At 34.3% G+C, this 19778-nt stretch overlaps 1 protein-coding gene across 1 annotated transcript; it reads right to left on the reverse strand.

Moving 5' to 3' along the window:
* Positions 1 to 2460: 2460 nt before the first annotated feature.
* On the reverse strand, positions 2461 to 18923 carry LOC140447922 (retinol dehydrogenase 13-like). The gene is made up of 5 exons (XM_072540856.1): positions 18764 to 18923; positions 15397 to 15594; positions 7901 to 8263; positions 7617 to 7745; positions 2461 to 2923 (listed from the first exon to the last, which is right to left on the reverse strand). The coding sequence occupies exons 2-5, from the start codon at positions 15515 to 15517 to the stop codon at positions 2586 to 2588; spliced, it is 951 nt and encodes a 316-aa protein (XP_072396957.1). The 5' UTR covers positions 15518 to 15594; positions 18764 to 18923; the 3' UTR covers positions 2461 to 2585.
* Between the last annotated feature and the right edge of the window lie 855 nt (positions 18924 to 19778).

Raw genomic sequence — 19778 nt, forward strand, 5'->3', positions numbered from 1 at the left:
CTACTTTTATTATTGATACGACCCTCTATGTACAAGCTATGAATTCCACCTGAGGACGTAATGTTCACAGTTACTATGGGGGCTGTGTTTCTCGAGGTCGGCAGTTGCCCCTTGTTGTCGACCCGTTCTAGTTTTCCGACTGTTGTATCATTTTCTTGCAATTACGGCGAATATGACCTAAGTCACCGCAATTCCAACATCTGGGCTCGCGTCTCTTCGGCATCGTGTTACGAACTACTTTTCGTACCATTTCTTCCAGACGTTCATCGCTTGGTTCGTCGCCTTCTTCAATGGTTCTTACTCGATGACTCCGTGAAGTTTGACTAGCTGTTTCATGTTCCAAGGCAATAGCGAGCGCTTCATCTAGAACTTTCGGTCTTGCTAGTCGTAAAGCTTTCTGTAATTCGCTTTCTTTTAACCCATTGACGAAGGTATCTACAGCAATTTCTTCTAAAATGTTGTTTGGTACCTCCGGATAAGCCAACCGCACTATACGAGCAACATCTGCTTCAAACTCTTGCAAATTTTCACTTGCTCATTGAATTCTACTTCTTAGTTGCGCTTTGTAGACTTGTTGTAGATGGGCATCTCCATAACGTTTGTCTAGTCGGGTAAACAAGGTCTGGTAACATTTTTCTTGACCCTTAGGAATCGATCTTAGGATATCTGCAGCATCACCTCGTAAAGCAGCAGTCAAGGAAACAGCTTTTTCTTGTTCTGTCCAATGATTGGCTGTCGCAATAGCTTCAAATTGTCTAAGGTATATGGACCAAGAAGACTTTCCATCAAATGGTGGCAATTTGAATCTCATATTATGTGTCGTTTCGTCTCTGGGTGATTCTTCTTTCACTACCGGATCTAAGGCTATTGTATTAACTGGTGGTAGCACTTTAGTGTTAGTTATCATGGTCTCTAATTGTTTGATCTTCTCTTCTACGTCTTCTATCTTATCGTTAACATTTTTCTGTATCTTATCAAATGTTCTTGAGACTTCTTCAAATTTCTCATTGTTTTGATTACATACTTCGTCGAATCTTCTAGACATATTTTCGAATTTCTCGTCGTTTTGTCTGGCTGTTTCTTTAATAATTTGAGAAGTTTCTTCGATCATTTGAGACGTTTCATCGAATCTTTTGGAAACAGTCTCGAATTTATCATCAGTTTTTTTAGACGTTTCTTCAATTTTTTTAGAAGTTTCTTCTATCTTCATTAAAACTGCTTCTTCCGCTGACTGAAACTGGAATGTCTCTGGGTCATCTCCATTCTTGTTGAGAACAGTCTTCAGACGTTCTTGAAGTATCTTTTTGGACCCGCTGCAATCTTCATCGCGTTCTTCCAGTTGCTCACGCAACTGTTTTACTGAAAGTTGTACTAGCAGCATCTTTGGTCAGGCACACACGTACTTTTTAAATGTTCTTTCGTACAAAGGACACTACCGGATGTACTAACTACGCGGATGTTCCCGACGAACAATACTTTTCAAAAGTTCAAAAGTCTTTTTCAAAAGTCACTGCTGAATTTATTTGCAAATCTCACACCGGACACCAACTGTAGCGTTTTTAAATAAAACGCTGCGGTTCGAATTTATATACATATATTTATTTATAAGTTTACAGTTCGGTACTCTCTTATCGACTAACTCTACTTCTAAAATCGCGTCATATATATACCAAAAGTATTAAGTTCCAGAACATTCGGGAGTTGTCCCACCTCTAATTTTGCCTACGTGACCTGTTGTTCTCTCTCGCACTCGATACACGGAGAAGCTTCTGGAAGGGTATTAAAAATGCAATGCAACCGTTACCTGGGCCATCTCGAAAGCATGTTCGTAACAATATTATATATTGTTTAGTATGTTGCAGTAGATATTACTTAAATGATTGGTGTCTTTTTTATAATTGATAGATTCAGGAGTTTTATTAATGTGTACCATTTCAAGGAAAAGGTACACATTTTAAAAATTTCCTTTTATTCCTTCTATCTCCAAGTCCTATTGGTGGGACGAGGAATGTTCTGATATAGTTGAAAGTTGCTCCCAAGCGCTTAAAATGTTTAGAAGACAAGGACATATTACAAATTATCTGTATTATTAAAATAATTCAGTAAAGTCTTAACTCATTTTCAAGTTAAAACAAAAAATTTTTTTGATAACTTTTCTCATCCAACCCAATAGATCTACGCCCCTTTTACACATTTGGAATTGTGTAAAAGCTATAAGAAACAAAATATCATCAACAAAAGAAACCTCAATTGCACGAGTATTTAATTGAGGATGTTCTGAATCAGTTGGCCCCGCCTTCAGTCTCTAATGTCGATGTAGAAAATGTAAATAATTTTCATTTTTATTCTACTTCAAACAACACATATAGAACAATGATAGAGTTCTAATTATTGAAAGTAATCGTGTACTTACTTTTATTTTAACGTCTTTTCTCTACGTGCTGAGTGCAAAAGATAGTGTTTTCAAAGATCAACTGTAGATATATTGTCGGAATAAAAGGTTATTTCTAATATAAAATTGATAATCCAGTACGAACTTACTAATTTTAAAAAAGTATCATAAAATAGATAAATTACAAATATAATTAAACATTTTTAAATATATCGTCATTTTTATCAAGTCCTACAAATTCCATACTAATATCCCACAGTTTACGAGCAGCTTCGTCATTCTGCGCTTCTCTTGTACATGGCTTTACAGCACACTCGGCATAGTACAGTCCAGTTTCACCAGCGCACTTGTCGTCTATTGCGCAGTAAATTTGTGTTTGTGCGCCCTGAGTTGGAGTTTTGAGGAACATTCCAAAGAGATTGTCATACACCCAGGTTAGTCCTGGAAACATGGAATCATAGTGTCGTGAGAGTTCGGTACGAATAACTCCGGGATGTAAGGCGTATACATTGACATCAGTTAAGTTGTTTTCTAAAAAAACAATATGTTAATTAATTCAATTTTGAACAAAAAATAAATAAAGGGAAAGGACCTTTGTTTAGAATGAATAAAGTAATGAATATAATAGTAAACACTAGATACTGATACACCAGATGCACGAGATAGTTGCCTGATAGACTGTCGACTATCCATTTGCAAATGACCCAATACTGCCACTTTAACTGCTTCATTTCGCACTCGACGGTCTACTTGGTGCTTTGTGTTGTTAACGTCACCTGTAGCTTCAAACTTTACAGTTAAATGTTTAGCGTATTGGTGACTCACGTTTTTTTCTGGGTGGTGCGTATTAAAGATCCTTGCCGTAACCTTAGCACACTGATTATTTCCATAGTATAGATTAACTAATTGTTAACAGATTGACAGATTGTAGAGGATTGACAACCTCTTCCGAGGAGGAGGTTGTCAATCCTCTACCGGACGCGTCCCCAGGTGGCGGATAGGGGAATGCCTCCCAGATATGGGTGGTATCGGGGAAATGAAATACCCGACGCGGACCAAAACTGACAACAGTAGCGTCTGACCCAGAGTGGGCGGCTGCAAACAGCGTCTGACCCAGAGTGGGCAGCTGAACAATAGGTCCTCCAAAAGGGGGTTGTGGCGTTAGGCGTTAGCAACCTAGCACACTTAAAAAAATCCAAGGGCTAACGAACAATTGGCAGAAATGAAAAATTTTAAAATTAATCCCCGGGTGGCAATCCACACCTCCGAAGAAGGGAGCCCCATCGGATACGGGGGGGGGGCACTTCTGCTTTGAGTTCAACAAACCCGGCTTCGAAACTCAACCGAAGACAAAGACAGAGAAAACTAAAAATCGGCACATGGAATGTGCAGGGCTGGAGAACAAAAGCCAGTGAAGTAACATCAGAATTCGAAAAGATAAATCTCGATATCCTCCTCACAACGGAAACAAAAAAGAAAGGAAACGGCACGGAAAGAATAGGGGAACTAATCCATTGTTGGAGCGGAGTAGAAAAGAAAGACCGCGTAAAAGCTGGAGTTGGAATTCCACTAAAGAAGCAATGGGAAAAATCTATAGACGATTGGGAACCCATAAACGAGAGAATTGCCAAACTGAAAATCAAGATGTATGGCAGAGAAATTATAATACTAGCAACATACGGTCCAACGGAAGACAGTCCAGCCAATGAGAAAGAACGATTTATCGAACAACTTCAGGAACAAATGGATAAGAGAAAACCTAAACAAGAAATAATAATAGTGGGGGATCTAAATGGAAGAGTCGGAAGAAAAGACAATGACAGAACAGTTGGTCCATTTGGAGAAGACACAATTAACGACAACGGGGAAAGATTGGTAGAACTGTGTGAAGTAAATGATTTGAAAATTATGAACGGATTCTACAAACACAAAAATATACATAAGTACACATGGACTCAAGAGACAAGAAAACTAAGATCCATTATTGACTACATTATCATGAACCACAAAAGCTCCATCAAAGTGAAAGACACCAGAGTGAAAAGAGGGGCAGAGTGTGGAACAGATCACAAACTTGTGGTGGCATGGATGGAATTCCCCTATATCTGGACAAAACAAAAACATACATCGATTGTTACAACGGGAACGACAATAAACGAAAAGAGGCTCAAATTACATCTATTGCAGGAAGAATCAATAAAAGATTTATACAAAAGAAGACTAGACCAAAAACTAGAAGAATTCAGATATGACACGTTAGATGAAATGCATGAACACATAAAAACCTGCCTGATTTCAGCGGCCTTAGAAGCTCTTGGAGAAGACGACCAAAGGAACACCCATCAGAATATCAAATTAAGGGAAGACACATTGAAATGCATAAAAGAAAAGAAAAAACTACACATAAAATACCTAAACACCAAAAAACAGGAAGACTTAGACCTATATAGAGCGAAAAACAGAGAGATAAAGAAAAGAGTAACAAATGAAAAGAACGAACGATGGGAACAAGCATGCACAGAGATTGAACGACATATCGGAGGAACGAGAAATTCAGAATCATGGCGAATATTAAAAGCACTTCAACGAAATAAGACAGAGAAAACCCAGATCGGCAAAATTAGTGAAAACGAGTGGCAAGAATACTACGTAGAACTACTTACAGAAAACCGTCCCCAATTTCAGGAAGAGAATATAGAACATGCAGGAAATGGGGCATACGACCAGATAGAAATAAGCCTGGCAGAAGTTAAGAGAGCAATCAAGACATTGAAGAACAAAAAAGCCAAAGGACCCGGAGGAATACCAAACGAACTAATTAAAAACGGAACAGAAAAGTTATTCCGCATGCTACATAGAATGAAGAAAAAACCGGAAGCACCAGGCTACATGAAAAGGCCACTATCAAGGCTGTTGAGTCTCATTAAGAGGACCAAGCTAGATGAAGTGCTTTAAAATAAGGGGGAAACACAATAGATCTGCAAAGGTCGCAGTGTATCAGGCTCTATTGGCCGCCCCATTTTCTACATTCTACATTCTACATAGAATGTTCGAAAGAGGACTAAATGGAGAAGAAATACCTGCGGAATGGACACAAGCATACATCACATCCATACATAAGAAAGGAAACAGGAAAAAATGTGAAAACTATAGAGGAATTAGTATAATATCGTCGGTAGGTAGACTTTACGGGAAAATTATTAAGAAAAAACTAGAAACTGAAATAATAGGAAAAATTGGAGAAGACCAAGCAGGGTTCACAGTAGGAAAATCATGCCTAGATCATACGTACACATTAGAACAACTGATAGAGAAGAAAATGGCAAAAGGTAGACCGGTCCATCTGGCCTTTGTTGATCTAAAGAAAGCATATGACTCAATACCTAGAGTCAAATTATGGGAAGCAATGAATGATCTCGGAATCCGACAAACACTAATAAAAGCAGTTAAAGCACTATACAAAGAAAACAAAGTAGCTATTAAATGTGGAAATAAAGCCTACAATCCATTTAAGACGACAAAAGGACTTCTACAAGGCTGTGCTACGTCCCCTACTCTGTTTAAAATATTCTTGGAAAAGACACTCAAACCATGGAGGAGAAAGTGCGAAGGAATGGGCATACCAGTAAGAGACGAATACCTATACATCTTAAGTTTTGCCGACGATCAAGTAGTCATCGCACAAGATGAAGAAGATCTCAGCTTTATGCTCAGAAAACTAGAAGAAGAATATAAAAACAACGGAATGGAAATAAACTTAGAGAAAACCGAATACCTAACAACAGAAAACAAGGATATGAGAAACCTAGAGATAGACGAGTGAAGACAAATAAATGGAACAGATAAATTCAAGTATTTAGGAACCATAATATCGAACCAGGGAACAACAGAAGAAGATATAAACAACAGACTGAGACAAACAAGAAACTGTATAAGACAACTAAACTCAGTGTTGTGGGATAAGAACATTACGATAAAGACAAAAAAGAGAATATATAATACCCTGACAAGAAGTATCCTGACATATGGGTCCGAAAACTGGACAATAAACAAGAGAAATAGAGGTAGAATAAGAGCAGTAGAAATGGAGTTCCTGAGGAGAAGCTGTAGACTTACAAAAAGAGACAGAATTAAAAACGCAGAGATTAAGCGGAGAATGGGAGTGCAATCAGACATAATCGACTATATAGAGGAGAAGAGACTATCCTGGTACGGTCACGTCAGAAGAGCGGACAGAGGACGCTGGATAAACAAAATCACAGAATGGAGCCCGATTGGAAGAAGAAAGAGAGGAAGACCCCGAAGGTCATTCAGAGATGAAATCGACGAGGCTATGGAGAAAAGGACCCTGCAAGATGGAGACTGGAATGACAGGGAAAATTGGAGATAACGGTTGAGTGAAGGAAGACAGTGAAAACTGTGGAAATCCTTAGTAGTAGTAGTAGATTAACTAATTCTATTCTTTCTTCACTAAAGGGTCCCGTTTTTGTAAGCCTTTACAACCTTCACAATATCTCTGATTAATCAGTGGTTGGCAAATCTCAAATCAAAGGTATCCTGGTAAATACTAAAGAACATACTAAGAATTTATTTTCTTTCAAAAAAAATTCATATAAAGAACTAAAATTTTTACAAAAAAGAAAATAAATTGTCTTCAACACAGTGGCGTGTTAATATCAATTTGTAGGTTGATTGAATTATTGTATTGGAGGTCACTAAGAACATTTAATTGGTTAATTTCGTAAACTTTTATGTTTTTCTTGTTATTACTAAAATTCAACCAATAAATTAGTTGAATTTAAAATTATCTTTAAAGTTGTTACGTAAATTAAAAAAAAATAGAGCGTCGTGTAAAGAAAAACTACCTTTCAAATGATGTGCCACTCGACCACACTTGCTATTTAAAATAAACAGGTGGTTGATGCGGGGCAGTAGGGGTTACATTTGAGGGCAAGAATAGGCATGTAGGAAGGAGAGAGAGTGATGTCGGAAATTACAGGAAAAGAGAAAAGAAGGATAAATTAACCGTCAATGGATAGTTGTGAGAAATGTGTGAAAGCAGAAAGAAAGATATAAATGTGATGCCGGCGTAGATTCCATATCAGGGGAGTCAGAACGGTAGTTTATGATTAAAAACAATGTTTTTTGGAACGCATTGTTCTAAAAAACCAGTTGCGAACATTTTTATACCACTCGCCCCATAAAAGACAGAAAAAATACTTACGTGCTAGTCTCCTGGCTAATTCCTTGGTAAAAAGAATATTTGCTAGTTTACTTTGTTGATAAGCATGAATTGGATTATATTTTCTTTTATCAAAGTTTAAGTCCGTGAAGTCCATAGATCCATAAGGTGCTAAAATGAACATAATATTTTGATAAAAATTAGTTTGTTGAAATAGTAGTAATATCAAATAGTTCACAAGCGCCTGAGATAAAACGAAAAGAGATGATCAGCGTATGAACCTAAAAACAGTGTATTAACACTATTATAACAAATTCTTGACTTACCTGTATGTGCTATAGACGATACATTAATTATTCTAGCCGGTGTACTTTTGCAAATCTTTGGTAATAATAGTAAAGTAAAAAGAAAATGCGCCAAATGATTGGTTCCAAATTGTGTCTCAAAACCATCCTTAGTTTTACCATACGGACACATCATCACTCCTGCATTATTTATTAATAAATCAATTCGTTCTTCTGATTCTAATAATTCTTTTGCACATGCACGAACAGATTCTAAACTACATAAATCTAGTTCTACAACTTTAAGGTGACCTAGATTTGATTCGGTTTTAAATTGTTTTTGGATATCAGCTACTGCGTCGCTGGCCTTTTCCAAGTTTCGACATGCTAGTATTACTTTGGCACCTGCAAAATGTATATATTATACTTATTTCAAACTTAATCTCGACATAAGGTTATCAGTTAAGGAAATGAAACTCTTAGTAGCAAATTCTCAGTGAAATAAAGAAAAATAATAGTAAATCATTAAAAAACCAAAAAATTACAAGGTTCTTTACAAAAGTAAAGAAAAACCTTAAAAAACATTAACTGAAATGCATAAGGGAAGTGAGAGATCAAGTACAGAAGGCCAATAGATTGGCAGTACGCATTAACAATACCATAATGTCAAAGAAATACATTCAGTATAAAAAGAAATCATAAATTTATTAAAAGCCATTATACTATCAACGCAGCAAAAATACACATACTATTAGAGATAGCGAAAATGAAAGTGCTAAGCAGAAGTACTGGAAATATGCAGAAAAATCGGATAAGGAATCATCAGAAGAAAACGTAACGTACCTACAAAATAAACTAGTGGACACTAAAGAGAAGAAAAATGTGTAAAATGATAGAAGATAGCAGTGGCCGTATTCCGTAATGATATACATAAAAAGTAGTTAGTATGCCGTATTCAAATTGCTTGTTCCTAGCGTTTCGTATACTACTGCGGTAGGCGTTATTAAAGGCAGTGCGTAAGAACAGGTATGTGACCATCGTTCCTCTTCCAGTGACACAACATAATTCGTCATATCCCGGCGAAAAGTCACTAACTGACATTTTGTGAAAAAACTCATTAACTTCGCCGATCACATGAAATTCATCATATCTTTCTATTATAAAAGTCACTACTTTCTAAATGTGGTTCTAAATGGCTATTTTTGTGTGTTAAAAAATCACTAACCCGTTAATACAGAAAATATTAAGCAGCCAAAAATACCTAAGTGACTTAGTAACTTTTTACATACGAACAAATTGTAGAGATATGCATTAAAACTCATTAATGACACTTAGTGACTTTTTCCAGAATAATAAATCACTGCTGTGTTTGATTTTACACTTCTATTTCTCAGTTATTGATATGCAGTTAGTGAGTGAACACGTATTATTTCGCTAAAAAAATATGGATTATGTTTTCTCTTACGCTCTATTTCATTATTGGACGTGTGCCGTTGGTTGCTTTTACTTGGAGGGTGAAAGTCACCCCTTCTCGGGGGTGAAAAATATACGTTTAAAATAGTCGTGGATAAATTGACTAATTCTAAGTAACTTTGCTCTGCTTTGCTTTGAAAATGTTTATTTTTCAACAAAAAGAAACTCGTTTTCAGGCGGTTTTTTGCAAGTAAATCAAAAAGTAAGCATATTATCGAAAAAAATATTTTTAGCAAAAATATAGCTTATTATTACACGGTATCGCCGTATTTCATGTTCACTTACTGGGCTAGTAATGTTTTCACTGACTTAGGTGAAATCTATTATTTGAAATATCATTTCTGCTGTTAATTTAGTTTCAAAAACAATAAGTAATAAATACTTATTTGTAGGATGAATCAGAAGACGACTCCGTTAAAGATAAGGACTGGGTTCAAACTGATATCTCAAAAAGTAATAATGAGTCTATACAGTATGAAGAATTAACTAATATAAAAGAAACAAGCGACATAAATAATTCTGTTGGGAATAATGATGAGAATACACCTCTAAAGAAAGTTTCTTCTCGATGTAGAAAATCTGATCCCTCTAAATGGTCAAAAAATATTGGGAAGAAAAATAAGTTTAACTGTTTGCCCTATAAAACAAAAAAGGTATAAAGCCAGCAAAGATTCCACAACCAGCAAACTGTCAATCTTGTAAATTTAAATGTTGTCAAAATTTTTCGGAAGTGGATAGGATCAGTATTTGTAAAAAGTACTGGTCTTTTTCTAATTATAAAAGACAGAAAGATTTCATTTTAAAAATGGTTCAAACAAAAGAACCGGCGAGACCTTTGGCAAATGTTTCAATTAATAAAAAGAGAAAGTGCAGCAGAGCATACTTTCTTATAAGCAATGACAAGAAATATCGAGTCTGTCAGAATTTCTTTCAAAAAACTCTTAATATTAGTAACGGTCCTATTAATAAAGCCTTTAAGGGTTCTAACGATGGTGTTTTTATGGCAGAAGATAGACGAGGTAAAAAATCTCCTCATAATAAAATTAAACCAGAAGATGTGGCTTTTGTGAAACAACACATCGAGATGTTTCCTACAATAGAGTCTCATTATTGTAGGAAAAATACTCACAGATGTTACTTAGATGAAAAATTGTCTATTAGAAAAATGTTTTCTTTGTATACCGTCCATTGTAACGAGAATAATCGAGTTCCGGTGAGTCATTCAAAGTACAGGAAAAATTTTTGCGAGTATTACAATTTATCATTTTTCGTGCCAAAAAAAGGATCAATGTACCCTCTGTAATAAATTTAGGCACGCAAAACGAATAGATTCTGTAACACCTGAATTAAAACAAAAATACAACGCCCACTTAGAAAAAAAAAGGCAGGCCACAATTGCTAAAGAACGTTATGTCTGCAACGCTTGACTTACAGAGTGTTCTTCAAATACCGTCTGGTGAAGAGTCTCTGTTATATTACTGTCGTAAACTTTGCCTTTATAATTTCACTGTTTACGAGTCACGGTTTCCAAATGAAGCATATTGCATACTGTGGTCTGAGGTGAACGGTATAAGAGGCAGCAATGAAATTGGTACAGCTTTAATGCAGTGGATTAATGGATTTTCAAAGGATATTAAAGAGATTTCATTGTTTTCAGACACTTGTGGGGGTCAAAATCGCAATCAGCACATCTCTGCGCTTCTGCTCTATTTAACCCAAACTACTCCTATTGAAATCATAGAGCAGAAATACCTAGAATACGCACATTCTTTCATGGAAGTTGACAGCATGCATGGTGAAATTGAAAGGGAAAAAAGGCATGTGTCTGTTAATTCTGTTATGGAGTGGATGAACTCTGATGAGATATGATAATGAAAAGAGCCAGATCAAACAGAAACAGAAGCTCAGCTAATTTCTACCATGTCAAACAGTTGCATTTTTCCGATATGTTGGATCTTAAAGATCTCTCAAAACGCACAATTAAAAATCGTCTGAAAGATGAGAATGGTAACACAGTCAGATGGCTTGAAATCAAATCTTTACGATATGAAAAACCAAATCCAGACATAATAAAAAAAATTGTGCGAATGAAATAAAAAGAGCTTATAATCAACTACTTCCTATTAGTAACAAAAAAAGGTATATTTAATGAAGTTATGTAAAAAAGAAATTATACCAGAGGAACTGCATGGATGGTATGCATCTCTACCAACAGCCAATAATATACCAGATACAAAATAACCGAACCAGCCGTTGAGGATGACGAAGAAGAGGAACTTTTTTAATATTCTTTTTTATTTTAACTTATTACGATGTATTAGGTAATAAATATAATAATATGTAATAATTATATTATACGTAATAAATAATTATTACTAAAACTCATTATTGTTGTTTATGCAAAAAATCACTAACTGATACTATTGCACAAAATACATAGTAAAGTATCTTCAAAGTATTAGTAACTTCAGATTAATAAATCTAAGAGCAGTAATTACACCTTAAAAAAGTTTATTATAGAAAATTTTAAAAACCTGATTTATAGTGAAGATTTTATCTTTAACTTCAAATATCTCCATAACATGAAAATGTTAGTTAGTGACTTCTCGCTGGGATATGCTTAAGAAGACTTCGCAATACTAGCCGCAAATGTTCAGGGAAAAACAAATAAATAATTTTAGTAATAAGAATCAAATTACGATAAGAATTTTTGCCAGCACATGACTATAAAACATAGGCAAAAAATTATTTTTTCAAAATTAAAAGACTTAAAAATTAAGGTAAATTAAGAAAATCGTCGATATTGATAAACACATAACAAATAATGCTAATTATTACTATCTGGCCTTCAGTGTTCTTGCCAAGTATAACTAGACAATATTAACTTAATAGTACTTAAAAAACTAGACAGTTGTGAGATAATGATAAAAATCATTATTTATGATATTAAAATGACAATTGTTTTTATTTGTACCTTAGTTCCAAATAATTATTCTAATAGCCAATTAGAATAATTATTTGGTCCTTCTGTTTTTATTTGTCTTTAATAATTACCTAATATACGAAAAAATGTCATAAAAAAAAACTAAAAACGTAAAAATATTCAAATCTAAGATACCCACAGTAAATGTATGACTTAAAAAATTATATAATTTATGAATGAATTAACAATCATTAACATATTTATCTAATGTAACACTCTATAAAAATTTAGGTTATGAAATTAGGATAGGTCGAGATATCAAACCTAAAAAATTAAAAGACGAGTAAAAGACGAATAAAATTAGCATGGGAGGCTTTTGACAAGCTGAGAAATACAGTATTTATAACCAATATGCCGATATGCATGAAAAGGAAGGTTTTTGAAGAGTGTGTACTTCCAGTATTGATTTATGGTGCAGAAACTTAAAAAAAACTCAATAAAAAATATGTGGAAAAACTCAAGGTAACTCAGCGACCTATGAAACATTCGATGTTGGGGTTAACATTCACAGATAGAATCCCAAATGTTATTATAAGAGTCAGACCAAGTATCGAAGATGCATGGATGAAGACGTTGGTACCTAATCAGTATCTTTTGATCAGCCAATCCATAGATTCTCTTGGGATAAAAGAATATTACACTGGAAGGATGAACTAGCAATAAAAAAGAAAGCAAACAAGAAAAAGAAACAGCCTCAGTTATCCGAAAACTATGGAACTGGATCCTGTTATAGGACAGGCCGCTATGGCCAAAATAGATGGGAGAACCGCGATAAAACTCTGCAAGATCCGAAAAAGACCCAGCAAACAGGCACGAGCGGTACAGCAAGGAAAAGGTTTATTAAACTATGGAAGCAAGGTGTGGACTGCAAAGAGGCTTGACAGCAGACGCTAAAGTCTATCCGAAAGTAACAAATATAAATGTAGGGTATACACAAAAGATTTTTTTAGATTACGTTGTGTAAAGGTCAACGACGCCAAGCGACTCTTTTGAAAACTATAATATATAACTTTACCAAATTGTTAAATGCCGAGAAAAATTCAAAAGCTAAATGGATCATATCAGCGTCACACTAATATGGATGCCAAGCGACGGATGATATACTGGATAAAAAGACAAGATGACTGGAAAATGTATAAAAAAAGTCCTTTACCCAGCACATTGCAAAATATATCTGTACCGCAGAGGTAAATGGTAGTATGTCCATCTAATAAAGTTTTAAGACAATAAGTAAATAAGATGAATTACAGAAAATGATTGCAATCATTCTTAATCTGAAGATATATGTAATTCAACAAGAGAAATCATAAGATTTCTTACCTGGCGAAACTGAATTCAAATCTTTACCACTGTGCTTTCTACAACTTGCAAAGCAAACAGATTGATGAATTGGTCGGCAAGGGATTTTAAAATATGCATTCCACAAGCCGTTCACCACGGTCAAAATTCGTAGTGAATTCAGTTTCTGGTACTCCAAACAGAGTAAAGAAATAAAACATAATGATGGTATTAGACTTTTATTTCGATGCAGGGCGGCGGCAAGCCGCTTATACGTATTTCAACCTCTTTAGATCTCATCAGAGCGGCATATGCCACTGCTCTCAATCGAAACAAAATCTATCCCGTCTTAGGACAATAATTATCGAAATAATTATTTACAGACGTAACAACGCCACCTAATATCAACAAAAGAAATCATAAGATTTCTTACCTGGCGAAACTGTATTCAAATCTTTACCACTGTGCTTTCTACATCTTACAAAGCAAACAGATTGATGAATTGGTCGGCAAGGGAATCTTATATCAAGAGCCAGTAGTAATTTTGAGTTGTATCAATGCGATGAAAAATGCAACATCGTCCGGTCTTTTAAAATTAATAGACTAAGGTGGCTAGGAAACCTTGAAAAAATGGACACTGGAGACACCCAAAGACAGATATTAGATCAAGAGCCAGTAGGAACCAGAAAGAGAGGCAGACCAAGTTCTAATTTAAAACTTAAGTCAAAGATGACTTAAATCTAGGGGTCAGAAATTGGAAAGCCAGGGCGAAAGATAGGGGGGAATGGAGACTAATTCTTAAACAGGCCAAGACCCACATAGGGTTGTAGAGCCAAAGATGATGATAAAGTTTTGCAGCCCTTCTATGGTATTGCAAAATACTATTGTATCATCTGCATATTGCAGGTTACTGAGCTTGACTCCATTTATTGAGATGCTTTCATCAATATCTTTTAGAGCCTTTTCAAAAATGTGCTCCGAGTACAGATTAAATATAAGTGGTGAAATTATGCACCCCTGTCTCACTCCCCTTAATATTTTGACCTGATCCGTATATTCTCCATCTGGTCGGAGAACCGCTAATTGATTCCAATACAGGTTAGCTATTATTTTTAGGTCTCTTCCGTCAATCCCTGTCCTCTTCCGCACTTCCATCATTTGTTCATGCCTGACTCTATCGAAAGCCTTTTTATAGTCAATCAGGTATGCAAAAACATTACAGCTGACATCTCTACATTTCTGAAACAATACCTGCACGCTAAATAAAGCTTCTCTCGTACCATCGGCGTTCACAAATCCAAACTAATTGGGCGCAATTTGTTCCTCGCATTTCCGGTAAATTCTTTTGTGGATGACTTTTAGAAACAGCTTCAGCAGACGGCTCATTAAGCTTATGGTCCTATATTTTTTACAAACTTTTGCTCCTGGCAACCAAGAGCAACAAGCAGACGATCCCAAGCAATCCTAACACATCTCAGACTGTGTCAAAGTATAGGTACACACGCACACCTATTCTCAAACAGCGAAGCTCCAAAGGGTTCAATTTGTGATGTAGTAGACAGTATAGACAATTTTCCAATTGGCTGCCCTAAATATACCAATAAAAGATGTGAATATGATATCTTGAATAGCTTGCAAACGCCACTTGGAAAGAATTTTGACTACAGTAAACTATTTGGGTATGTATCTTATATTGTTTAAAATTTAATCATTAAAATACTGTTAATCATTAAACGGTAATCGTTATTTCGCTAATATCCTTCAGATATAAACCAATAAAAAATATATTATTTATATTACTTACCTCTCTTGTAAAAATCCTTGGCAGTTTCTTTACCTATTCCTGTATTAGCTCCTGTTATAATAGCTGTTTTTCCATCGAGCCTATTGTTAGATGTACATTTCGCACTGAATATTATCCCCATTATGTTCCAGAGTAGATTAAAACTGCATTCATACGGCTGCTGATATTCGCCAATAACTCTCACGTCCCGTTGACAGTCTACAAATGGATTTAAAAACAATTAAACTCGCCGTAATTAGATTAGATTAATAAATTGATAGTGAGTAACAACAGGTCTCTCATAGCAAAGCGATAAACCCCACGTAAGGAAGCGCACTAACATTGAAAATATTTTTTAGTTACTGTATCTATGTAGGTATTTACATTAATTAGTCCAATTAAAATAAATGGAAAGTAATAACAACTTTCTTTAAGTATTGAGATAATTCACTGTTATTTAGTCTATTGACCTAACGTACAATCACTATAAATAGCTGATCACAAAACTAGAGTTAAAACTAAAAATTACAAAGTCACTACCATATAAAGGGTGTCCCAAAAAAGTTTTGGCACCAAAAAAAACCGTTTGAGACTTAGTATTTTAGGGTTAGTAAAAATGGAGCGTTACTTGAGAGAACAATGCGGTTTCATTGTTGAACAATATTTTAAAAATAATAAAAGTTTAGGACAAATGGGAGTAATTGAAAAATTCAGGGACACTGGATAAATTAGTGATGCTAAACACACTGGTCGCGCAAAATCAAGTCGCTCAAATGTCAATATCGAGTACATGAGATTGTTGGCAGGGGCGGCCCGTCGGGGTAGGCAAAGTAGGCGCTCCCTAACCTATTTAAATGTACAATAATAAATTATTTAATATTAAAAAATACTTATTTCAAAATTGTGATTTATGAATACCTATTTAAAATAAAAAGCTATTGTTTTATATTCTCTCCGAAATTTTAGTTGATTCTCTCTGAAGCAATTATTTTGCGCCCCTCGTAGTAAAGAGGCGCTTCAAATTTTCGCTTTAGAATAGAATAAACATCTATATTTCTCTCTGTCTTACGCTTACGCAGGAGAAATCCGAGCAGCAAGGCTATAAAAAAATGAAATTTAAAATTTCAGGGAAGAATTTATTAGATAAGGGCATTTTAGTATTAATTCTTTTTGACATGTATTTGCAGCAATTTTTATTAACGAAACTAATTTTATTTGGTGAGTTAACAAAAAATGTTTTTCTTTATAGTTCAACTTTGTAAGATATTTTGTCTTTTTTAGCAGCTCTTGATAAGAATTGTAAACACAATTGAAAGAGATATTAAATAGTTAACCAATAGCCCCTTTTATTGACTCCAACCCATCAAAAACATTTATATATTTTTTCCAAACGAGTCACAAGTACTTCTTTTTTCTTACTCTTATATATATATATATATATATATATATATATATATATATATATATATATATATATATATATATATATATATATATATATATAACAACTGGATGCTGATTGTTCGAGAACAAATTATCCTAAGCGATGAAGCACGTTTTCACCGTGAAAGCTCTGTTAATAATTCCGCCGTGGCAGGTCCCGAGTCTGGTTGAAAAAGGAGGAGGGCGAATGGTTAGTGTATGGGTCTTGGTAGAAGTAGCTATGCCAAGTGGCTTTTGTCATTAAATAGCAACCCTCTAGTTGACATATGTCAAAAACACTAACAAATCCTACTCATGATGGGCAGGGTGAGAGTCAATCTCCAGCACCTCAAATATGGAGCACATTGTCCAAGGTATGGGCTAGGATCTCCAATGCAAAGAAAATCAGAGGAGTTAAAGAGGAAAGTTTAATGTAGAAAAGTTAAAAAACTTTGTGATAGCTCAGAAATGTGAGGAAAGTCTGGAAAGGAAAGAAAGGAAAGGAAAGGCATCGAAGACGAAAGAAAGAAAGATCCCAACAGAGGAAGAAGTCATTAAAGCAATTCAAAAATTATAAGAAAACAAAGCTCCTGGAGCAGATGTCATTTCTTCTGATCTTTTAAAACATTGCGCAAAAAATCTAGCCTGTTGTATAAGTAGGCTAGTATAACTGATTTGGAAGCAGGTAAAACTACCGGTAGACTAGAACGTAGGTATAATTGTGCCTATTAACAAGAAGGGAGATCAAATAATTTGTAAAATGATAACTACAGAGGAACAGCACTATGTAGATGGGAGCAAAGAAATGAAGGAGAAGTTGGAGGGTTGGATAAGGGCTATTGAAAAGGGATGACTTAAGTTAAGGACATCGAATTACTTGGAGAAAAATTGAGGCGAGTAGGTGAATTTAAATATCTTGGCTCCTACATAAGGGAAAATGGGACACTAGATCGAGAAATTGCCCACAGGATACAGGCTGTTTGATTGACCGGTCGCTGTGGAATTTCCATTATTAGAGCCTGATGTTCAAAACCTATAGCATGAAATTTCGGTTTTGAGTTTTGGCAACAAATGTGAGACAAAAACGCTGAATTTAAACTTTCACATTACAAATGATCTTACGACACGGAAAATATTTCCTTGAAGACAGCATTTGGTGGAATTTTTAGCTGAAGTTTTGTATTTTAGAAAAATGTACTTGTGCAATCGAAAACAAGCAGTTTTAAATGTTTTAGATTATTTGTAGAAGTGGAATGATATATAGTGAAATAAAAATACGAAAGAAATGTATACAAGTGATTAATTTTACAATCTAGGTATACATGGAATTAGACAGAAATAAAACAAAGTAGACTCCAATGATGGAAATAATAATGAGAGTATGATAATTAATCAAGTTTGTTTTAGAAGCAAAAATAGATATTTAGCTTATATATGGTTAAATATATATGTATATGTGTATGTACATATATGCGTATATGGGTATACATATATAGGTAGTAAATTATTACAATCTGTAATTAGAATCCTAACCTCTGTTTTACTCCATTTGTCGTTACCTCCTGCCCGTAACCTAGTCAGTTTGTCCTAATAACAATGTCTTAATGGGTCCCTAGACGAGAAACAAGTGTCCATTTTTTATCCCTTTCTTGTCCTTAATTAAAAAAAATACAAATATTCTGTGGCAAATAGACATGTTCTAATGAAATCCACTCTCTACTCACACACGCACAACAATTAAAGCAACTAATTAATCAATATTAATATATTTAATTAAAAATATTAGAGAGAAAAAATGAGTAAATCAAGAAAAATGGAAGTTGTTACTTAAAATGACAAATAGCAAAGTAAAATTTAAACGTTTCATACAGCTATAATTTAAAAATAGGAAGCACATTTTGTATCAGACCGCACATTTATCAAAATAGATTAAAAGTTATATAAATAGAAACAAAATAATATTTACCTGCTTCCTAAGCGTACTCACTAACTCAACTAATCTGTTAATATACCGTGCCTACTTGTTTAATAATACTAAAAAAAATAATTCAGCGGATCATAAAATATGCGTATATGTGAATAGAAAGTGATAAACTCGTCAACCTTGATATTGCTGTTTTCAACCGCATAAACAGAAGTCTTTTAGTCCAGAGAAATAAGGTAAAAATTACTCTGTTGGGGACGTTGACCCGGCCTCGATAACCAAAACCTCTATGTTTACTGCAATGGATTCGCCGGTCTTTTTAAATTATTAATAATGTAATGCCAAAAATGCACAATTTTAAGAACTTTTGTCTTCCAGTAAAATTATTTTGAACGGATTTGGAGGTAAATTGTTTGATAAATAGGTTTAAAGCTTTAAAATGGAATTTATGAATGTTAATTTACTAATGTGTTGCTTAGGAAACCGTAAAAAAACCTAAGAATTCCTAATTTTCAATAAATGTTAATAACTATTGTAAAAAAATTAACCTACAACCGTGATATTGCGTGGAAAGTTGGGTCTTATAGTGTTAAAAATATGGTTACAATTTCAGACTGATTCATTCATCAATTAGTTTAAAAGTTATTACATTTGTTTATCCCAAACAACTATTTTTTGCAATAACATAAGTCAGAAAAAAATAAACTTACAATGATTTTACGGGTAGCATAAGCCAGAGAGAAAGTTTCTCTCAGAGGCGGCCAGCCAGGTGAAATACGTGAAGGTGGGCTTCACTAAATAAAATTCAATCAAGACAAAAACATAAAAAATAAAAGCAACGTACCTATAATATCTATATAAAATAAACTGCGAGGCATAAGTTAGGGATATGGCTAAATAATAAATAAATAATAATACAATAATTATAAATTTTATTATTAAAACTGTATAAATCAATTAAGTCACTTATCTGCATCAAAAAAGAACACTAGTTTTTAGTTTATATTTATTCAAAGAAATAAATACATAAATTAAATTTATGAGTTTGTTATAGTTT

Source organism: Diabrotica undecimpunctata, chromosome 8 (assembly GCF_040954645.1).
Source record: "Diabrotica undecimpunctata isolate CICGRU chromosome 8, icDiaUnde3, whole genome shotgun sequence".
In the NCBI taxonomy this organism is placed as follows: domain Eukaryota; kingdom Metazoa; phylum Arthropoda; class Insecta; order Coleoptera; family Chrysomelidae; genus Diabrotica; species Diabrotica undecimpunctata.

What these genes read in the sequence shown, in the direction of transcription:
- LOC140447922 (XM_072540856.1), bottom strand. Translation starts at nt 15,517, where the DNA reads ATGGGGATAATATTCAGTGCGAAATGTACATCTAACAATAGGCTCGAT. An exon ending in CAAGGATTTTTACAAGAGAG is followed by an intron (nt 8,264 to 15,396) that starts GTAAGTAATATA and finishes TACATTTTGCAG; the next exon opens with GTGCCAAAGTAATACTAGCA. An exon ending in ATCGTCTATAGCACATACAG is followed by an intron (nt 7,746 to 7,900) that starts GTAAGTCAAGAA and finishes TGTTCATTTTAG; the next exon opens with CACCTTATGGATCTATGGAC.